The following is a 17,787-nucleotide window of genomic DNA, read 5'->3' on the forward strand; positions in this document are numbered from 1 at the left end:
AACCCGATCGGACATCTCTGGAGAGACCTGAAAATAGCTGTACAGCGACACTCCCCATCCAACCTAACAGCTTGAGAGGATCTGCAAAGAAGATTGGCTTGAAGCGTCATACACAAGAAGACTTGGGGCTGTAATCGATGCCATAGTTGCTTCAACAAAGTACTGAGTAAAGGGTCTGAAATACTTATATATATTTTTTTATTCATGACGCTCCTCATCCATAATTATCGGATATACGGTAATTGTGCCAGCCCTACAGTAGAGATCTTTTCAGTGTCAAAAGCACTATACACTGAGTGTATAACACCTTAAGAACACTTTCCTAATGTTGAGTTGCACCCCCCCCCCCCCCCCCCCTTTTTGCCCTCAGCTTCAATTCATCAGCGTAGGTTTTTCGAAAGCGTTCCACAGGGATCCTGGCCCATGTTGACTCTAATACTTCCCACAGTTGTGTCAAGTTGGCTGGATGTCCTTTGGGTGGTGGACCATTTTTTATACACACGGGAAACTGTTGAGCTTGGAAAAACCCAGCAGCGTTGCAGTTCTTGACACAAACCGATGCGCATGGCACCTACTAGGAGGCTGAGCAATTGCCGTACCAGGCAGTGATGCAATCAGTCAGGATGCTCTCGATGTTGCAGCTGTAGAACCTTTTGAGGATCTGAGGACCCATGCCAAATCTTTTTAGTTTCCTGAGGGGGAATAGGCTTTGTTGTGCCCTCTTCTCAACTGTCTTGGTGTGTTTGGACCATTCTAGTTTGTTGATGTGGACACCAAGGAACTTGAAGCTCTCAACCTGCTCTACTACAGCCCTGTCGATGAGAATGGGGGCGTGCTCGGTCCTCCTTTACCTTTTAGGTTGTTGTGTCATCTGCAAACTTAATGATGGTGTTGGAGTTGTGCCTGGCCATGCAGTCATGGGTGAACAGGGAGTACAGGAGGGGACTGCGCACGCTCCAGTGTTGAGGATCAGCGTGGCAGATGTGTTGCTACCTACCCTCACCACCTGGGGGTGGCCCGTCAGGAAGTCCAGGATCCAGTTGCAGAGGGAGGTGTTTAGTCCCAGGATCCTTAGCTTAGTGGTGAGCATTGAGGGTACTATGGTATTGAATGCTGAGCTGTAGTCAATGAATAGCACTCTCACATAGGTGTTCCTTTTGTCCAGGTGGGAAAGGGCAGTGTGGAGTGCAATAGAGATTGCATCATCTGTGGATCTGTTTGGTTCGGTATGCAAATTGGAGTGGGTCTAGGGTTTCTTGGATAATGGTGTTGATGTGAGCCTTTACCAGCCTTTCAAAACACTTCATGGCTACGGACGTGAATGCTACGGGTCTGTAGTCATTTAGGCAGGTTGCCTTCGTGTTCTTGGGCACAGGGACTATGGTGGTCTGCTTGAAATGTTGTTGAAAATGTCAGTGAAGACACCTGCCAGTTGGTCAGCACATGCCCGGAGCACATGTCCTGGTAATCCATCTGACCCCACAGCCTTGTGAATGTTGACCTGTTTAACTTCTTATGGCTGCAATCCCGTTAACGGGATGATATGACAACAGCCAGTGAAAGTGTAGGGCGCCAAATTCAAACAAGAGTTTTAGAAACTTCAGAGTGTTTTCTACCCAATGCTACCACCAATTATATGCATATCCTAGCTTCTGGGCCTGAATAACAGGCAGTTTACTTTGGGCACGTCAGTCATCCAAAATTCCGAACATTTCCCTGTATGCCGAATAAGTTAAGGATGGTGTGACAAAGTAACTGTAACTCAGTGTACGCATCCTATGTATTATGTTTACATCTAAATGTTGAATAACATATATGATTAAATATGAGAATACTTTTGTGAAGATAGCAATGTGATTTTAGCCTTTTTAAATGAGAATTGCTTTTCATATAAACTTGTGCCCATTCAGTAACCACGCCCAAGTGAGCACAGACATTGTGTCGGCATGATGGAACGCCCCCTTTTGGCTTAAAAGGACCCGCTAACAAAATGTCATTAGACCATCCTGATGGACAGCGTTAGCTGAATGTCACGAAATGGTTTAAAACTACGAGACCAAAACATGCCGGGTTGCTGCTGGCGTGTAAAGTGGTTGGGAGCCTGACCCTGAATAATCAACCATTGATACCAAAAGACGTGAGACGTTAGTCTACACGTTGAAATAGTGCGGAACTCTGAAGCTCTCAACCTCAACACTAGAAGCTAAGATAACCTCACATAAATGTGTGTGCATTAGGCTTGTGCGGTATATTGTTTACTGAGTTATTTGGAAATGGCCATGGGATGATTTTTCACTACCGTCAATACCATTTGAAACTATTTCTTTGAAGTATTTCAATACATTTTAATATTTGTAGCTACTTTTTAAAGTAATAAATACCTGCAGTCAACTTGTGCAATACGTTAAGAGATAAAGCAGATCGCTTTTTGTCTTTTCACTTGTCACATTATTTCACATTAGGAAGCTTACCGTAGTTGCCCAGAACAGTTGAGACAGTCATGTGTTTGTTTGTAAATAGCACAACGGGAGAAAGCAGGAGCAGGTCCAGCTGTGTATAGACTGGGATCGTGTTTTGTAATGCAAGTAAAGGTTTTATTTTTCTTCAATAGAGTAATCAGGGACGTGCAACTATAGTATTCCTTCACAGAAAATACATTAGTGCAACACATTCATGAGAAAATAGCTTAATTTTCATCAGATGGCAAGAGAAGTGCAACACTATTTGGCTAGCAGCCACACAAGTAGGCTAAATGAGCTTACAATGAAAAAGCCAAGTCTTTTTTTGAAAAAAACTATGCATGGCCATCAGATTTCTAATGTTTATTATAAAAAGAATGTAGCCAGGTACATTTCCTAATGTTTTGCTAAAATGTAATCTTGCATTTTTACCGGAGAAAAGTAGCTACACATCAGTCAGAGCGCTGTCTGCTGATAGAATGCCCGTCAGGGGAATTCTCAGTGGAGAAGTGCAGCTGAAGCACTAAATGTGTCTGATGTCGAGCAGAAATGACAATAAGAAGCATTTCAGATCTTCATTTACAAAACGCAGAAAGATGTTTGTTATGCGTTGCATCTTCTTTTCCTGTAAGAAAAATGCAGAATTCTGCATTAACACAACTAAATTTGACTCGCTAGTTAATCGAAGGAAGTGGCTGAATTAATAAGGTGACTGGGCATCATATTGCTCTCTGCCATGTTTGAGATGTCTAAAGCCCTTTTGGATGAGTTAGTGGCAGCTGTACAAATATCTAGATTTTCTTTTTTTTCTCACTTCTCGGCTGTTTTCTCTCCTCTCTTCTTAGAGCAGAGCAGGCCTGTTGCCCTAGCGACTTAATATTACACACAGACACCACGTGTATACATGCTACTTCAGAGCCGGTACTGTTCTTCCTTCAGACGATCATGCGTCAACTTTGTTCATTAGCATAATTTTTCTCATTCACATTCGCTTATCCAAACTCACCAAAATGTATTTTTGGTAGCTCCTAACTATATATGCATGACTATGAGCTGGATTACCTGTCTTTGCAATTAGTTTATTTTTGTTTGTGCTCGTTAGCATATTTAGCTAGCAGCCTCCATGGAAATTCCCTATTACTTGTGCTATTTTTGTTAACATTCTGGTAATAGACGCCCAATGGGCTTTTTTGCATGTTTTGGCGCCCCCTTGTGTACTAAGCCAGTAATACCATATATCCCGGTATGACGATATGAAAATCTGGATACCGCCCAACCCATGTGTGTGTTGGAGTGTCAGTGTGTAGAGTTCAGTGTGCATAGACAGTGCAAAAATAAAATACAAGGGGCAACTCAGTCCGTGTAGCCATTTTGTTAGCTATTTAGCAGTCTTATGGCTTGGGGATAGAAGCTGTTCAGGAGCCTGTTGGTGTCAGACTTGATGCACGTTCGGAAGCAGAGATAACAGTCTATGGCTTAGGTGGCTGGAGTCTTTAACCATTTTCCGGGCCTTAAGGTGAAGTTACCATTTTATTAGGCATATAAAATATAAATAGCTCCAATACACATATTCCTATACAAAAGGTACAGAGATGCATTCTATAAGCGTCATGGTTCCTACAGCGGGCTCAGAATGCACTGTTTGAAAACTGTAATTCTTTTGTAGTGGACGAACGTGCGCAGGTCAACTTTTTTTTAAATGTGATTTGTTTGAAAATCGGAAGAGAACCTCCTTGGCAGGTTGTGTTCATGCCAATTTAATAGGTAATGCATATTTACCATTAAAATGCATGTCTTTACTATTAGTCCCATTTTATATATTTTTTTAAATCACAAACTGAAAGTCCTGGGGAAAAAATTGAGACCCCGAATGTCCCGGTATGATTTGCTCTCTGCTTTTCTCCCTCCAAAGATGGCCTCAGCAACAGCCACCTATGGACAGAAGGAGTCCTCCGACCAGAACTTCGACTACATGTTCAAGATCCTGATCATTGGCAACAGCAGTGTGGGTAAAACCTCCTTCCTGTTTCGCTACGCTGACGACTCCTTCACGCCGGCTTTCGTCAGCACGGTGGGCATCGACTTCAAGGTGAAGACCATCTACAGGAACGACAAAAGGATAAAGCTGCAGATCTGGGTGAGACACTGACCTTAACTGATTCTGTCATCCTTCTGTTAACCACAAATGAGGTCATGTTCGTTATTAGGGGTGTTCTGGCTTTAAAGGTCCAATGCAACTGTTTTTATCTCAATATCAAATCATTTCTGGGTAACAATTAAGTACTTTACTGTGATTGTTTTCAACTGTGATTGTTTTCAATTAAAATGGTAAAAAAAAGAAACAAAAATAGCTTCTTAGCAAAGACCAATTTCTCAAGCAAGAATTTTGGTTGAAGTGTCTAAGAGTGAGGAGAGAAACTGAAAACGACTTGTTATTGGCAGAGCGGTTTGGAACCGTGATGTCACAAGGCAGGCCGAAACTCCATCCCACCAAAACATACATATACAGTACCAGTTAAAAGTTTGGACACACTTACTCATTCAAGGGTTTTTCTTTTATTTGTACTATTTTCTACATTGTAGAATAATAGTAAAGACATCAAAACTATGAAATAACACATGTATTAATCAAAAAAGTGTTAAACAAATGTAAATATATTTTAGATTCCTCAAAGTAGCCAATCAATCAAATGTATTTATAAAGCCCTTCTCACATCAGTTGATGTCACAAAGTGCTGTACAGAAACCCAGCCTAAAACCCCAAACGGCAAGCAATGCAGGTGTAGAAGCACGGCGGCTAGGAAAAACTCCCTAGAAAGGCCGGAACCTAGGAAGAAACCTAGAGAGGAACCAGGCTATGAGGGGTGGCCAGTCCTCTTCTGGCTGTGCCGGGTGGAGATTATAACAGAACATGGCCAAGATGTTCAAATGTTCATAGATGACCAGCAGGGTAAAATAATAATAATCACAGTAGTTGTAGAGGGTGCAACAGGTCAGCACCTCCAGGAGTAAATGTTAGTTGGCTTTTCATAGCCGATCATTCAGAGTATCTCTACCGCTACTGCTGTCTCTAGAGAGTTGAAAACAGCAGGTCTGGGACAGGTAGCACGTCCGGTGAACAGGTCAGGGTTCCATAGGCAGAACAGTTGAAACTGGAGCAGCAGCACGGCCAGGTGGACTGGGGACAGCAAGGAGTCATCAGGCCAGGTAGTCCTGAGGCATGGTCCTAGGGCTCAGGTCCTCTGAGAAAGAGCGCGCAAGAGAATTAGAGAGAGTATACTTAAATTCACACAGGACACCGGATAAGACAGGAGAAATACTCCAGATAACAGACTGATCCTAGCCCCCCGACACAAACTATTGCAGCATAAATACTGGAGGCTGAGACAGAAGGGGTCGGGAGACACTGTGGTCCCGTCCGACAATACTCCCGAACAGGGCCAAACAGCCACCCTTTGCCTTGATGACAACTTTGCACACTCTTGGCATTCTCTCAATCAGCTTCACCTGGAATGCTTTTCCAACAGTCTTGAAGGAGTTCCCACATATGCTGAACACTTGTTGGCTGCTTTTCCTTGACTCTGTGGTCCAAGTCATCCAAAACCATCTCAATTGGGTTGAGGTTGGGTGAGTGTGGAGGCCAGGTCATCTGATGCAGTACTCCATCACTCTCCTTGGGAAAATAGCCCTTACACAGCCTGGAGGTGTGTTGGGTCATTGTCCTGTTGAAAAACAAATTATACTCTGGATCTTCCTTTCCTGTGGCTGTCCTCATGAGAGCCAGCTTCATCATAGTGCTTGATGGTTTTTGTGACTGCACTTGAAGAAACTTTCAAAGTTCTTGACATTTTCCGTATTGACTGACCTTCGTGTCTTAAAATAATGATGGATGATCGCTTCTCTTTGCTTATTTGAGCTGTTCTTGCCATAATATGGGCTTGGTATTTTACCAAATAGGGCTATTTTCTGTGTACCACCACTATCTTGTCACAACACAACTGATTGGCTCAAACGCATTAAGAAGGAAAGATATTCCACTATTTCACTTTTAACAAGGCACACCTGTTAATTGAAATGCATTCCAGGTGACTACCTCATGAAGCTAGTTGAGGGAATGCCAAGAGTGTGCAAAGCTGTCATCAATGCAAAGGGTGACTACTTTGAAGAATCTCAAATATACAAATTTTGTTTTACTTTTTTGGTTACTACATGATTCCATAAATGTTTTTTCATGGTTTTGATGTCTTCACTATTATTCTACAATGTAGAAAATAGTAAAAATAAAGGACCCTTGAATGAGTCGGTGTGTCCAAACTTTTGACTGGTGCTGTATATAACACAGAACAATCTGTTTTTTGACTGCACTAGGGATTGCTCCCCCAAATTACAAATGTATCTCATCTTATGGATACATAGTCGCCTGGTTTGGGTGAAAAACTGACATTGACAGATTTAACTACAGTGGTAAGTAATCGCCAACCCTGGCCTTGGAGAGCAAATGTACAGGGTATACAGGCTTTTGTTTCAACCAAGCACTAACACACCCGATCCAAAGAATAAACTGCTCGACAAGAGCATGATCAGTTGACTCGGGTGTATTATTGTTGGACTGGAACAAAAGCTTGCATAACCTGTAGCACACCAGAACCAGGGTTGGTGACTACTGTTTTACCTTATTTTCATATGAATGAGCTCAAAGGTCTTGGCATGCAGCAAGTTTGATACCAATAAGCTATACAGTAATGGGGGAAAGATGGGAAATATCGCATGACAATAGGCTAGACTCATACTATAATAGTAATATATGCCATTTAGCAGATGCTTTTCCGTACGAAAGTTTGGCTTTTTAGGGGGCGAATTTGTTTAGGATTTTGGCAGACCCCTATGCTTTCATGCACACATCTCCATTAGAGGCCTATGACAGGGGTGCCTGGAGAGGGAAGGGGGCGGAGAGGAGCAGTATCCGCAGTATCGGTACACTAGCAGGAGGTTTGTGTCTCTAGTGCCAGTCTCTCTCTTTCTCTTTCTGTCTGATTCTCTCTCCATCTCTCTCTCTGTCTGTGGCTCCTGTGAGGAATATGTTTAGTTCTGAAGAAGATTGGTTGTGACACCACGTGCGTCATGGTGGGTTGTCTGCATCCACCCCCTTCAGCAGAGTAGACCTCGCTGTCGAACAACACATACAGTACCAGTCAAAAGTTTGGAGACACCTACTTATTCTAGGGTTTTTATTTATTTTTACATTGTAGAATAATAGTGAAGACGTAAGGAATAAGGAATCATGTAGTAACCAAAATAAGTGTCAAACAAATCTAAATATATTTTATATGTGAGATTCTTCAAAGTAGCCACCCTTTGCCTTGATGACAGCTTTGTACACTCTTGGCATTCTCTCAACCAGCTTCATGAGGTAGTCACCTGGAATGCATCGCAATTAACAGGTGTGCCATGTTTAAAAGTTAATTTGTGGAATTTCTTTCCTCAATGCGTTTGACTAAATCAGTTGTATTGTGACAAGGTAGGGTTGATATACAGAAGATAGCCCTATTTGGGAAAAAGAACAGCTAAAATAAGCAATACACACACAGCTCAGATCTAAGGTGGTGGTAGCTATTCTCATCACAAGACTTTAATAAGGAGAGTACATCCACACTCATTTTATAATCTTGATTTATATGCTGCTTGACGTGTGGAATAAATCAAGATTATATGCTGTCAGTGTGGGTTTACTTTATTCATATGATTTTGTCAGCACGACCACGTCCCTGTGTCATAAGATAGCTGAAGACCGAAAATGAACAGAGATGCTGATAAATGTGTGTGGTTTCCTAAATCGCCTCGATTAATATGCCAAAGTGGCTGCCATTGCTGTCTCTCAAGTGTAGAATCATTTATGGCCTAATGACGCCCATCTATCGCACTGCTATCTCACTGCTTGTTTAAATGTGAAATATGCATAAATCGCTCCGCCATTTCCAGGTTGCTAAAATTCAAATAGTTCAAGCAATCCACACTATCCACAAGCAATGGATAGTGTAGAGAATCATTGTACCATCTAAACCGTTGAAATATATTTTCATTAAACAAAAAACATTGTATTTTCAGCTGTTTGAAGCTGGTGTACAAAACCGAATGTAAAAGACACAAACTAAACTTAAGAATGGGAAACATAGAAATAGAGCACATAGAACCGATCTACCACTTCTTAGACAAGCTTTCATTGAGAGTGACAGATCTATAACTCACATTTCTATGTGAATGTGGTCGGGTCGCCCCAAAAGTTACATATTTCAGGTATAGAACAGTGTTTTACCCTGATATACTGCACTGCGGCATGTGCTGGCTATAAATTGATACTATAACTAAACTTCTGACATCACATAGAATATTCTGAAGTTAGTATCTTTTTTTATCCACAACTACATTGTTATATGCAGCTACAATGTTTAAACATGGATGTGGGGTTAAACTTAATGCGTTCTTTTTATATGCTGTAGTACATTGGGATTTGGAGTGCTTTTTCTGCTGCAGGACTATTTTTGTGCATGATTATGTATGTGTAAGATAATGATTCATTGTGTGATATGTGTGTTTCTCCCAGGATACTGCCGGACAGGAGCGCTACAGGACCATCACCACGGCCTACTACAGAGGAGCCATGGGCTTCATCCTCATGTATGACATCACCAACGAGGACTCCTTCAACGCCGTGCAGGACTGGTACGGGACCTGTGTGTGTGTGAAACAACTGTATGCATGTTTGTCTGTCTGTATCGGTATTTACGCTATATACAAAAGTATGTGGACAGCCACACCCGTTGCTGACAGGTTAATAAAATCGACCACACAGCCATGCAATCTCCATAGACAAACAGTGGCAGTAGAATGGCCTTAATGAAGAGCTCAGTGACTTTCAATGTGGCACCGTCATAGGATGCCACCTTTCCAACAAGTCAGTTTTTCAAATGTCTGCCCTGCTAGAGCTACCCTGGTCAACTGTAAGTGCTGTTATTGTTAAGAGGAAAGATATAGTAGCAACCACGGCTCAGCCACAAAGTGGTAGGCCACACAAGCTCACAGAATAGGACCGCCGACTGCTGAAGCGGGTAGCGAGTAAAAATCGTCCGTCCTCGATTGCAACACTCACTACCAAGTTCCAAACTGGCTCTGGAAGCAATGTCAGCACAAGAACTGTTCGTCAGGAGCTTCATGAAATGGCTTTCTATGTCCGAGCAGCTGCACACAAGCCTAAGATCATCATGCGCAATACCAAGCGTCGGCTGGAGTGGTGTGAAGCTCGCCGCCATTGGACTCTGGAGCAGTGGAAACGCGTTCTCTGGAGTGATGAATCATGTTTCACCACCTGGCAGTCCGACGGACGAATCTGGGTTTGACTGATGCCAGGAGAGCGCTACCTGCCCCAATGCATAGCGTAAACTGTAAAGTTTGGTGGAGGAGGAATAATGGTCTGGGGCTTTTTTTCATGTTTCGTGCTAGGCCCCTTAGTTTCAGTGAAGGGAAATCTTAATGCTGCAGCATACAATGACATTCTAGATGATTCTGTGCATCCAACTTTGTGGCAACAGTTTGGGCAAGGCCTTTTCCTGTTTCAGCATGACAATGCCCCCATGCACAAAGTGAGGTCCATACAGAAATGGTTTGTCGATCGGTGTGGAAGAACTTGACTGGCCTGCACAGAGCCCTGACCTCAACCCCATCGAACACCTTTGGGATGATTTGAAATGCCGACTGCGAGCCAGGCCTAATCGCCCAACATTCGTGCCCGACCTCACTAAAGCTCTTGTGGCTGAATGGGAGCAAGTCCCCCGCAGCAATGTTCCAACATCTAGTGGAAAGCCTTCCCAGAAGAGTGGAGGCTGTTTTAGCAGCAAAGGGGAGACCAACTCCATATTAATGCCCATGATTTTGGAATGAGATGTTCGACGAGCACTTTTCTTTGGTCATGTAGTGCATGTTCTGCAAAATGTGAATAATTTGATGACTGGGTGAAAGAATGGCAGTACCAGTCAAGTGTCAGTTGCTTTGCCCGCTTGGATGAGGGTCAATGCATGGAACTCAGTTTTCTTTAGTTGTGATAGGACCTGTAATATAACTACAACAATTGAATGTGTGTGTACAGGTCCACCCAGATCAAGACGTACTCCTGGGACAACGCCCAGGTCCTACTGGTGGGAAACAAGTGTGACATGGAAGACGAGAGGGTGGTGGCAGCAGACAGGGGCCGGCAGCTCTCTGACCAACTAGGTGTGTTGGAACACTGTACTTAATTACCCAGTAATATAATAATAAATCCTGTGTCCTTTCCCTAGAAAATGAGTCATTGTTTTATGTGCCTACTCTGCTATTACTGTGTACAGCTGAGTAATTACGTTCTGGTTACCGGAGTAGTTATTGAGCAACTTCACGCCATAAATACAAGTTCATGTAAAGTGTTGCTCATTACAACAAATACACATCACGTTACATTCAAACTACTCTTAATTAATCAGACATCTGTCTTTCCTCTCCTCTGCAGGCTTTGAGTACTTTGAGTGCAGTGCAAAGGACAACATCAACGTCAAGCAGACGTTTGAGCGGCTGGTGGACATCATCTGTGAGAAGATGTCAGAGAGCTTGGACAACGCCGACCCCGCCGTCACAGGGGCCAAACAGGGGCCCCAGCTCACCGAGCAGCCCGAACGCCCCCACCAGGACTGTGCTTGCTAAACCCACTACACACGCACCATACACACACACACACACACCTGACCCCTCACACACCTTTTCCTACAGCCTATGCTGGTGGAAGAGGTCTGTGATGGGTTTGTGTTTTAGATGGAAGAGCCTGGCTGAAAACTCTGTTATTCCATATTTCAGTCCCCCGTCTATCCAATGGTGTTTAGAGTCCAAAGTTCACATTCTGACTCCCCTTACTGCGGCCTCGAACCTGAAGGGATTTCATGTATTTTTTCGAAGGGCCACATTGCTGATTATCTGTTTACTGTTGATAGTTTTGCTGTTTTTTTAGATGTCCTCGATTGGCTGGTTAGCAATCAAATCTATTTAAGTGGCGTGAGTGAGGTATGTTCAAAGTCCACATTTTGCATAACAAATATTTTTATGAGATTTGTTTTTTCAAACTTATCCGACCAAAATCCCATGCATATCGGTTATCAGTCATGGTCATTTCCTAATATTTTATCATTGCTGGATTTAAGAAAAAGAACTTGATGATGTGGTAAGTACTGGTCCCTGTCCCAGTTTAAATGTTTTATTGTTATTTTTTTAACCCATCTTTTTTTTTTTTTTTTTTGCAAACCTAGAAAAGTGTCTTTAAGTAGAAGAGTATATTTAAATGTTCAACTTCGTAATATAATAAATATGCATTTTAGAATTCTAAAATATATAATCAAATGGTATAAAATGACAATAATTTAAGGTGAAAGAATATCTGTCCTTTGTGAGAGGTGCATGTTGTTTTTTTGTTGTTTTACTATGGAACATCTAAGAGCTGTTGGCCACGTCCCGCTGAATCAAACTGGTTTGTTTGTTTGTTTCGCTGTCAGGGTCGTGTGAACAACAGTTGAAAATGTAGCTTCTTATTCCTTGTCAGTGTGCATCACTGCTATTCTACAGCACAATCGCCTCTTCATGTGTATTCATGTGTACAACACACACACCCACAGTCAGGACAACACTGGGCTACTGCACCCATATACTACAACACTGACCAATGTTAACATCACGTTCCAATCTCTTTCCCATAGTCCATATGATTTGTCTTTTCTATTTGTTTTTTGGATTTTTATTTTTTTAGCATGTTCAACATCATGTTTGTGTGATTTTGGTCTGTTTCAGTGTAGAGATAATTGCTTGTTGGTATATACATGAGGAAATCGTAGTCAACGAAATGCACTCAGGCACATGAAGATATTTGGTCAGTTATGTCACGACCATCTATATTTACACACAGTATTATGTCTTATTTATTTTTAGATGAAGTTCTTCATAGAGCGCAGCCCGCAAACAATAATCTATCACAGTTGAAAAAAGGCTGTTATCAGTATTGTATGGGGTGGTTGGTTTAAACCAGGCTGTCCTTTTTGAGATTGAATTGGGTTGAAATACTCCTGCCCGAAAACACTTACATTCCACTGTATGTTCTCCTGATTATGTACAAGCTGTTTCAATGGGAACTGCTTTCACTTCCATTTTCCATGTTTCTAAACCAACTGAACCTTTTAGGGTGGGTGTAGTACCAGTGTGAATACTGTATTACTCTCAGAGAAATACTGTGTCATTGGCCAGCCTGGTTCTCCAATATTAACTGCCAACAAACCTGCTAAAGGTCATGTCTGTTACAAATACTGTTTATGTGAAGTCTTTAGGCAGCTTTGCTTTCATGTTTTTTTCCAAAGATGTCCCAATTAGACTACCAAGCCAAAAATGACACCCACTGGGACAAGACTTGTTTGACATGTTTTTGGAGCTGCACTGAGTAAAAGGCCTGTAGTACTGTAGTGTAAGAGAAGCATTTGGTATGTATGCCTACTCCCTGTGGCAGTTTTCAAAAAGGGAGAAGTGTGTAAAGTATAATCAGTACTTTTTTATTTTATTTAACTTAGCCAGTCAGTTAAGAAAAAAATATTATTTACAATGACGGCCTACCGGGGAAAAGTGGGTTAACAGCCTTTTTCAGGGGCAGAATGACAGATTTTACCTTGTCAGCTCGGGGATTCGATTACTGGCCCAGCTCGGGATTTGGTTACTCGCCCAAAGCTCTAGCCACTCGTCAACCTGCCGCCCCTAATCACATCCTATTATATTTGATGCAACAACTTTAGTTTTCTTTGTTGATTTGTGTTTTGCTACAGCTGTAAACTTGCCTCTGACTTAGGTATGTGTCCAATTCAGCTTTCTTAGCTCTCCTCCCTTCCCCCTGTAAATAAGCATTTTTTTTGTTGGGTTTTAGTCTTGAATTGTGCTGTAATACTGTAACTCCAGGTTTGCTAAAACCAAGGAATTAATAAACAAAATATAAAAGCAGTATTTGTATAAACTTAGTAAACATTTATTTGAATGAGGCAACTCCACATTTTAGCTTTCGATGTACAGTAAGTAGTCCCTTAGTCCAAACTGATAATTGTATCACCCTCATCGAGCCACTAGGTGGCAGAAGTATAGAGCTCCCAGTACATCAAATACATTTAGGGATGTAGTTCAGTTCAAGCATTATTTTTTCCCTTTTCATTCTGGTGACCGGTATTGTACTAATGTAACAAAGCCTGTAATACAACAGGATAATAGAGAGGGAAAAAACATATGCACCTATACTAATCTGTCTCTGGGAGAGGCCCTAATAATAGCTGGCACAGTGTGTGATAGGGCAGTCAGCCCACAAGAAGACTTGACAGATTAAACAATTCAGTGAATTTAATAAACATCTTTGAGATAAAATCCCATTAAAAATGGCTACATGGGGCCAACAACAATGAAGGCTACATTCATGGTGACAACACATAGAACTGCACAACAGAATGAACAGAATTACTGTACACGAGCTTACAAGACATGCACAATTTATATTTGCAAAATAAGACGTTTTGGTAAATAAAATATACATTTGTCATTGGTAAATAAGTGCTTGTAAACAAGTAAGGCATATATTACACAGTGGATGACAGGCACTCAATGACATCCTGGTGTTTAGTTGCACTCATTGAGATTGTCCAGTTTACATGCAGATAATGCTATCCTTGTAGGCTATGTATTAAATTTGTCCATTGGAGAGCTGATATGCTTGTTGCCCGAAAGAGGGCAGCAAAAATTGTCTGTGCTACAAAACGGGCTTATAGCCAACATTTTTAAGAGACCCATAGTGTTCCAGTTCTAATGGATTTTCAGGTATGAATTTGTATTCTATTATATGAGAAAAGGCAAATAGCCTACTGTATTTCAGTTAGTCAATATCCTCAGAGGATAACTAACCCCATGATGTTGGTTGCCTAAACAATCCTCTAGTAAACTTGTACTTGCTTTGGCATAAGCTGACATCCATTACTGACATGGTTCATAACCTTTTGTTTCAACTGGGCCACTTGCTCTCTGAGCACACTGGCTGTGGAGGCCAGTTCAGTGTTCTGAGTCTTCAGGTTTTTGACCTTGTCTTCAAGACGCGATATTCTCTCCAGCTTTCTTTTGCGACACTTGGACGCCGCTATTCTGTTGCGCAGCTTTTTCCTCTCTGCTTTGATGCGCTCCTGGTTGTCCATGTCAATAGGAGACAACGGCGGGCTGTCTCCAAAGCACTGCATGTCGGGGACCGTCTGCGGCTCGTCCTTGAACGCCTGGAGCCGTGACAGCGCTGCCGCAGCCGCCTGTTGATGGACGCTCATCAGATTAGAAGGTGGCGGTGGGAATGGAATGGTATCCGTGGAATAATTCACTGTGGTGCCCAGTGGGCTATTTCCATAGCCGTTCAAAGTCGTGTACACTGGCAGATCTGACGGCAAGCCGACCGGGGCTGCGTTGGAGCCGATTAGGTCCAGTCTGTCCGGTGGTACGCACGTCCCCTCGCTCAGCTGGTTCTGCTTGTGAAGATCCTCAAGCGCCTTCACGAAGCCTTCCGCGAATTCTTGTTCGTCGCTGGCTGACTTCGGATAGAGGAACTGAGAGGTTGGGGTCGTCGTAACCATTCCATTCGATTGGATAATCAATCGTTCTAGGTCCGGAGTGGCCAATTTCAAGAGTCCCAAGTCCGAAGAGTTCAGAATTCCGTCTGCGTCCCGGAGATTCGGTTTCAGATTGGAGCTGTGGTCGTCCAGGTTTAGACTCATGTCTTTTTTCATCATGCTGTTGTAGGAATAGAGGCTTGAGATCCCTCGAGTATTCAGCACACTACCAGGGTAGAGGGTTATTTCCATTATAACCCTTCACATGAGGGTCTGTTGAGCTTTACGCATAAACTAAGACGATTCAACAGTTAAACTCAGGCAATAAAACACAGTTCAGGTTAGTTTCCTGTATTTTTCCTATCTTCAAACTCTGATCGAGTTAATCGACTGTCCCCCTTTAGCCTACCTTTATGCCTGAGGCTAAAACAATAGTAGTGGCTTAGCTTTTCCTGCTCTTCTCGCCCGCATCTAGCGCTTTTTCCCAATGGAACGACTGCTATGCACACACCCAACCCGCTGCTTGCTTCCTAACCCTAAAAATTCCATTATGTCACTTCAGCGCGCTAAGATTGGCCCAAAATGACGTATGCTTCCGGTCTGATTTAAATAATGGGCTGAACCAGTCATTATTACCATGGAAACTTTAGGTAAACTGCAAACAGTGCAGTGCATTGTGGTTTGATGTCATAAAATAGAATACTCGGGGTCGCCAAAAGAGACTGGGCGGGGCATTATTGGAAACTAGGAAGGCGCAAATAAGGTTTATTCAGCTCACTCCACTTGAATTTAGACAATGGGGTCGTTTTGAGCGGTAAAGCGAAAGCAACCGACTGTAGATTGAAGTCGACGAGTGAAGTTGGGGGAGGTGCATCTGTGACAGCCGAAAATCGGACACTGATGTGGTTTTCCAAAATCTAGGTTTAGTGCGACATGGCAGTGTTGCATTGTTTATAATGTCGAAATGAACGTGTCTCCAACAACCCCCATATCACACACTCACAAGCTGAAAATATGAGTGTGCATTGTAAACCAATTGTTGAGAGAGCCTCAAATATCATATTAATTTGAATTACAGTAAAGTTGGTTCCTGTTTCAGTCGAGTCTTATGTCAACCACCCAAATGATTGGTTGACAAATGAGCCTCCAACAATGCAGGCGATTGCTGCAGGATGAAGTTGGTGAAGAGCAACTGCAGAAACTTGCAGTCGACTACAGTCAAAACTTTATGAGCTTTAATCAGATAATATTTTGCAAGTCAGACACTTTTTATCCCCAAAATGCAACACACTGAAAGGCGGTGACCATGACAAGTGATCAACTCGGACGAGCCCATTGTTCACACGCCATTTCAAATCAAATTGTATTTGTCACATGCACCGAATACAACCGGTGTAGGCCTTACAGTGAAATGCTTACTTACAAGCAACAACGCAGTTTTAAGAAAAATACCTACAAAAAAAAGTTACAAATAATTCAAGAGCAGCAGTAAAATAACAATAGCAAGGCTATATACAGGGGGTACCGGTACAGAGTCAAGGTAATTGAGGTAATATGTGCATGTAGGTTGAGTTAAAGTGACTTTGCATAGATAATAAGCGGAGAGCAGCAGTGTAAAAGAGGGGTCTGGGTATCCCTTTGAGTAGCTGTTCAGGAGTCATATGACTTGGGGGGGGTAGAAGCTGTTAAGAAGCCTTTTGGACCTAGACTTGGCACTCCGGTACCTCTTGCCGTGTGGTAGCAGAGAGAACAGTCTATGACTAAGGTGGCTGGAGTCTTTGACAATTTCTAGGGCCTTCCTCTGACACCGCCTGGTATAGAAGTCCTGGATGGCACGAAGCTTTGCCCCAGATGATATACTGGGCTGGACCCAGTATATTGGGAGAGATTGTTGTCCTGGCATCACACGGACAGGTCTCTGACCTCCCTATAGGCTGTCTCATCGTTGTTGGTGATCAGGCCTACCACTATTGTGTCATCGGCAAACTTGATGGTGTTGGAGTCGTGCCTGGCCATACAGTCATGAGTGAACAGGGAGACCAGGAGGGGACTGAGCACGCACAACTGAGGGGCCCCCGTGTTGAGGATCAGCGTGGCGGATGTGTTGATACCTACCCTTACCACCTGGGGGAAGCCCGTGAGGAAGTCCAGGATCCAGGGGGAGGTGTTTAGTCCTAGGGTCCTTCGCTTAGTGATTAGCTTTGAGGGGACTATGGTGTTGAACGCTGAGCTGTAGTCAATGAATAGCATTCTCACATAGGTGTTTCTTTTGTCCAGGTGGGAAAGAGCAGTGTGGAGTGCAATAGAGGTTGCCTCATCTGTGGATCTGTTGGGGCAATATGCAAATTGGAGTGGCTCTAGGGTTTCTGGGATGATGGTGTTGATGTGAGCCATGACCAGCCTTACAAAGCACTTCATGGCTACGGACGTGAGTGCTACGGGACGGTAGTCATTTAGGCAGGTTACCTTAGTGTTTTTGGGCACAGGGACTATGGTGGTCTGCTTGAAACATGTTGGTATTACAGACTCCGACAGGGACATGTTGAAAATATCAGTGAAGACGCTTGCCAGTTGGTCAGCACATGCTCGGAGTACACGTCCTGGTAATCTGTCTGGACCTGCAGCCTTGTGAATGTTGACCTGTTAAAAGGTCTTAC

The 17,787-nt window shown here is 42.9% G+C and overlaps 2 protein-coding genes across 3 annotated transcripts; one reads left to right on the forward strand and one right to left on the reverse strand.

Annotated features, from left to right (window-relative positions):
- Window positions 1-3,869: 3,869 nt before the first annotated feature.
- On the forward strand, window positions 3,870-11,748 carry LOC120055508 (ras-related protein Rab-3A-like). 2 transcript variants are annotated; one of them, XM_039003371.1, is made up of 5 exons: window positions 3,870-3,975; window positions 4,372-4,596; window positions 9,061-9,179; window positions 10,600-10,724; window positions 10,996-11,748. In XM_039003371.1, exons 2-5 carry the CDS (start codon window positions 4,372-4,374, stop codon window positions 11,184-11,186), a joined length of 660 nt encoding a protein of 219 aa, XP_038859299.1. In that variant the 5' UTR covers window positions 3,870-3,975; the 3' UTR covers window positions 11,187-11,748. The 2 variants fall into 2 exon arrangements, with proteins under 2 accessions (XP_038859299.1, XP_038859300.1); XM_039003372.1 differs by having other exon boundaries at window positions 3,881-4,223.
- A 2,273-nt stretch (window positions 11,749-14,021) lies between these two features.
- Window positions 14,022-15,673, reverse strand: LOC120055803 (transcription factor jun-D-like). The gene has a single exon (XM_039003782.1). The coding sequence runs from the start codon at window positions 15,380-15,382 to the stop codon at window positions 14,477-14,479; it is 906 nt and encodes a 301-aa protein (XP_038859710.1). The 5' UTR covers window positions 15,383-15,673; the 3' UTR covers window positions 14,022-14,476.
- Window positions 15,674-17,787: the final 2,114 nt, after the last annotated feature.

Source organism: Salvelinus namaycush, chromosome 11, assembly GCF_016432855.1.
Source record: "Salvelinus namaycush isolate Seneca chromosome 11, SaNama_1.0, whole genome shotgun sequence".
NCBI classification, from domain to species: Eukaryota; Metazoa; Chordata; class Actinopteri; order Salmoniformes; family Salmonidae; genus Salvelinus; species Salvelinus namaycush.

What these genes read in the sequence shown, in the direction of transcription:
- LOC120055508 (XM_039003371.1), top strand. Translation starts at nt 4,372, where the DNA reads ATGGCCTCAGCAACAGCCACCTATGGACAGAAGGAGTCCTCCGACCAG. An exon ending in GGATAAAGCTGCAGATCTGG is followed by an intron (nt 4,597 to 9,060) that starts GTGAGACACTGA and finishes TGTTTCTCCCAG; the next exon opens with GATACTGCCGGACAGGAGCG. An exon ending in GCAGCTCTCTGACCAACTAG is followed by an intron (nt 10,725 to 10,995) that starts GTGTGTTGGAAC and finishes TCTCCTCTGCAG; the next exon opens with GCTTTGAGTACTTTGAGTGC.
- LOC120055803 (XM_039003782.1), bottom strand. Translation starts at nt 15,382, where the DNA reads ATGGAAATAACCCTCTACCCTGGTAGTGTGCTGAATACTCGAGGGATC.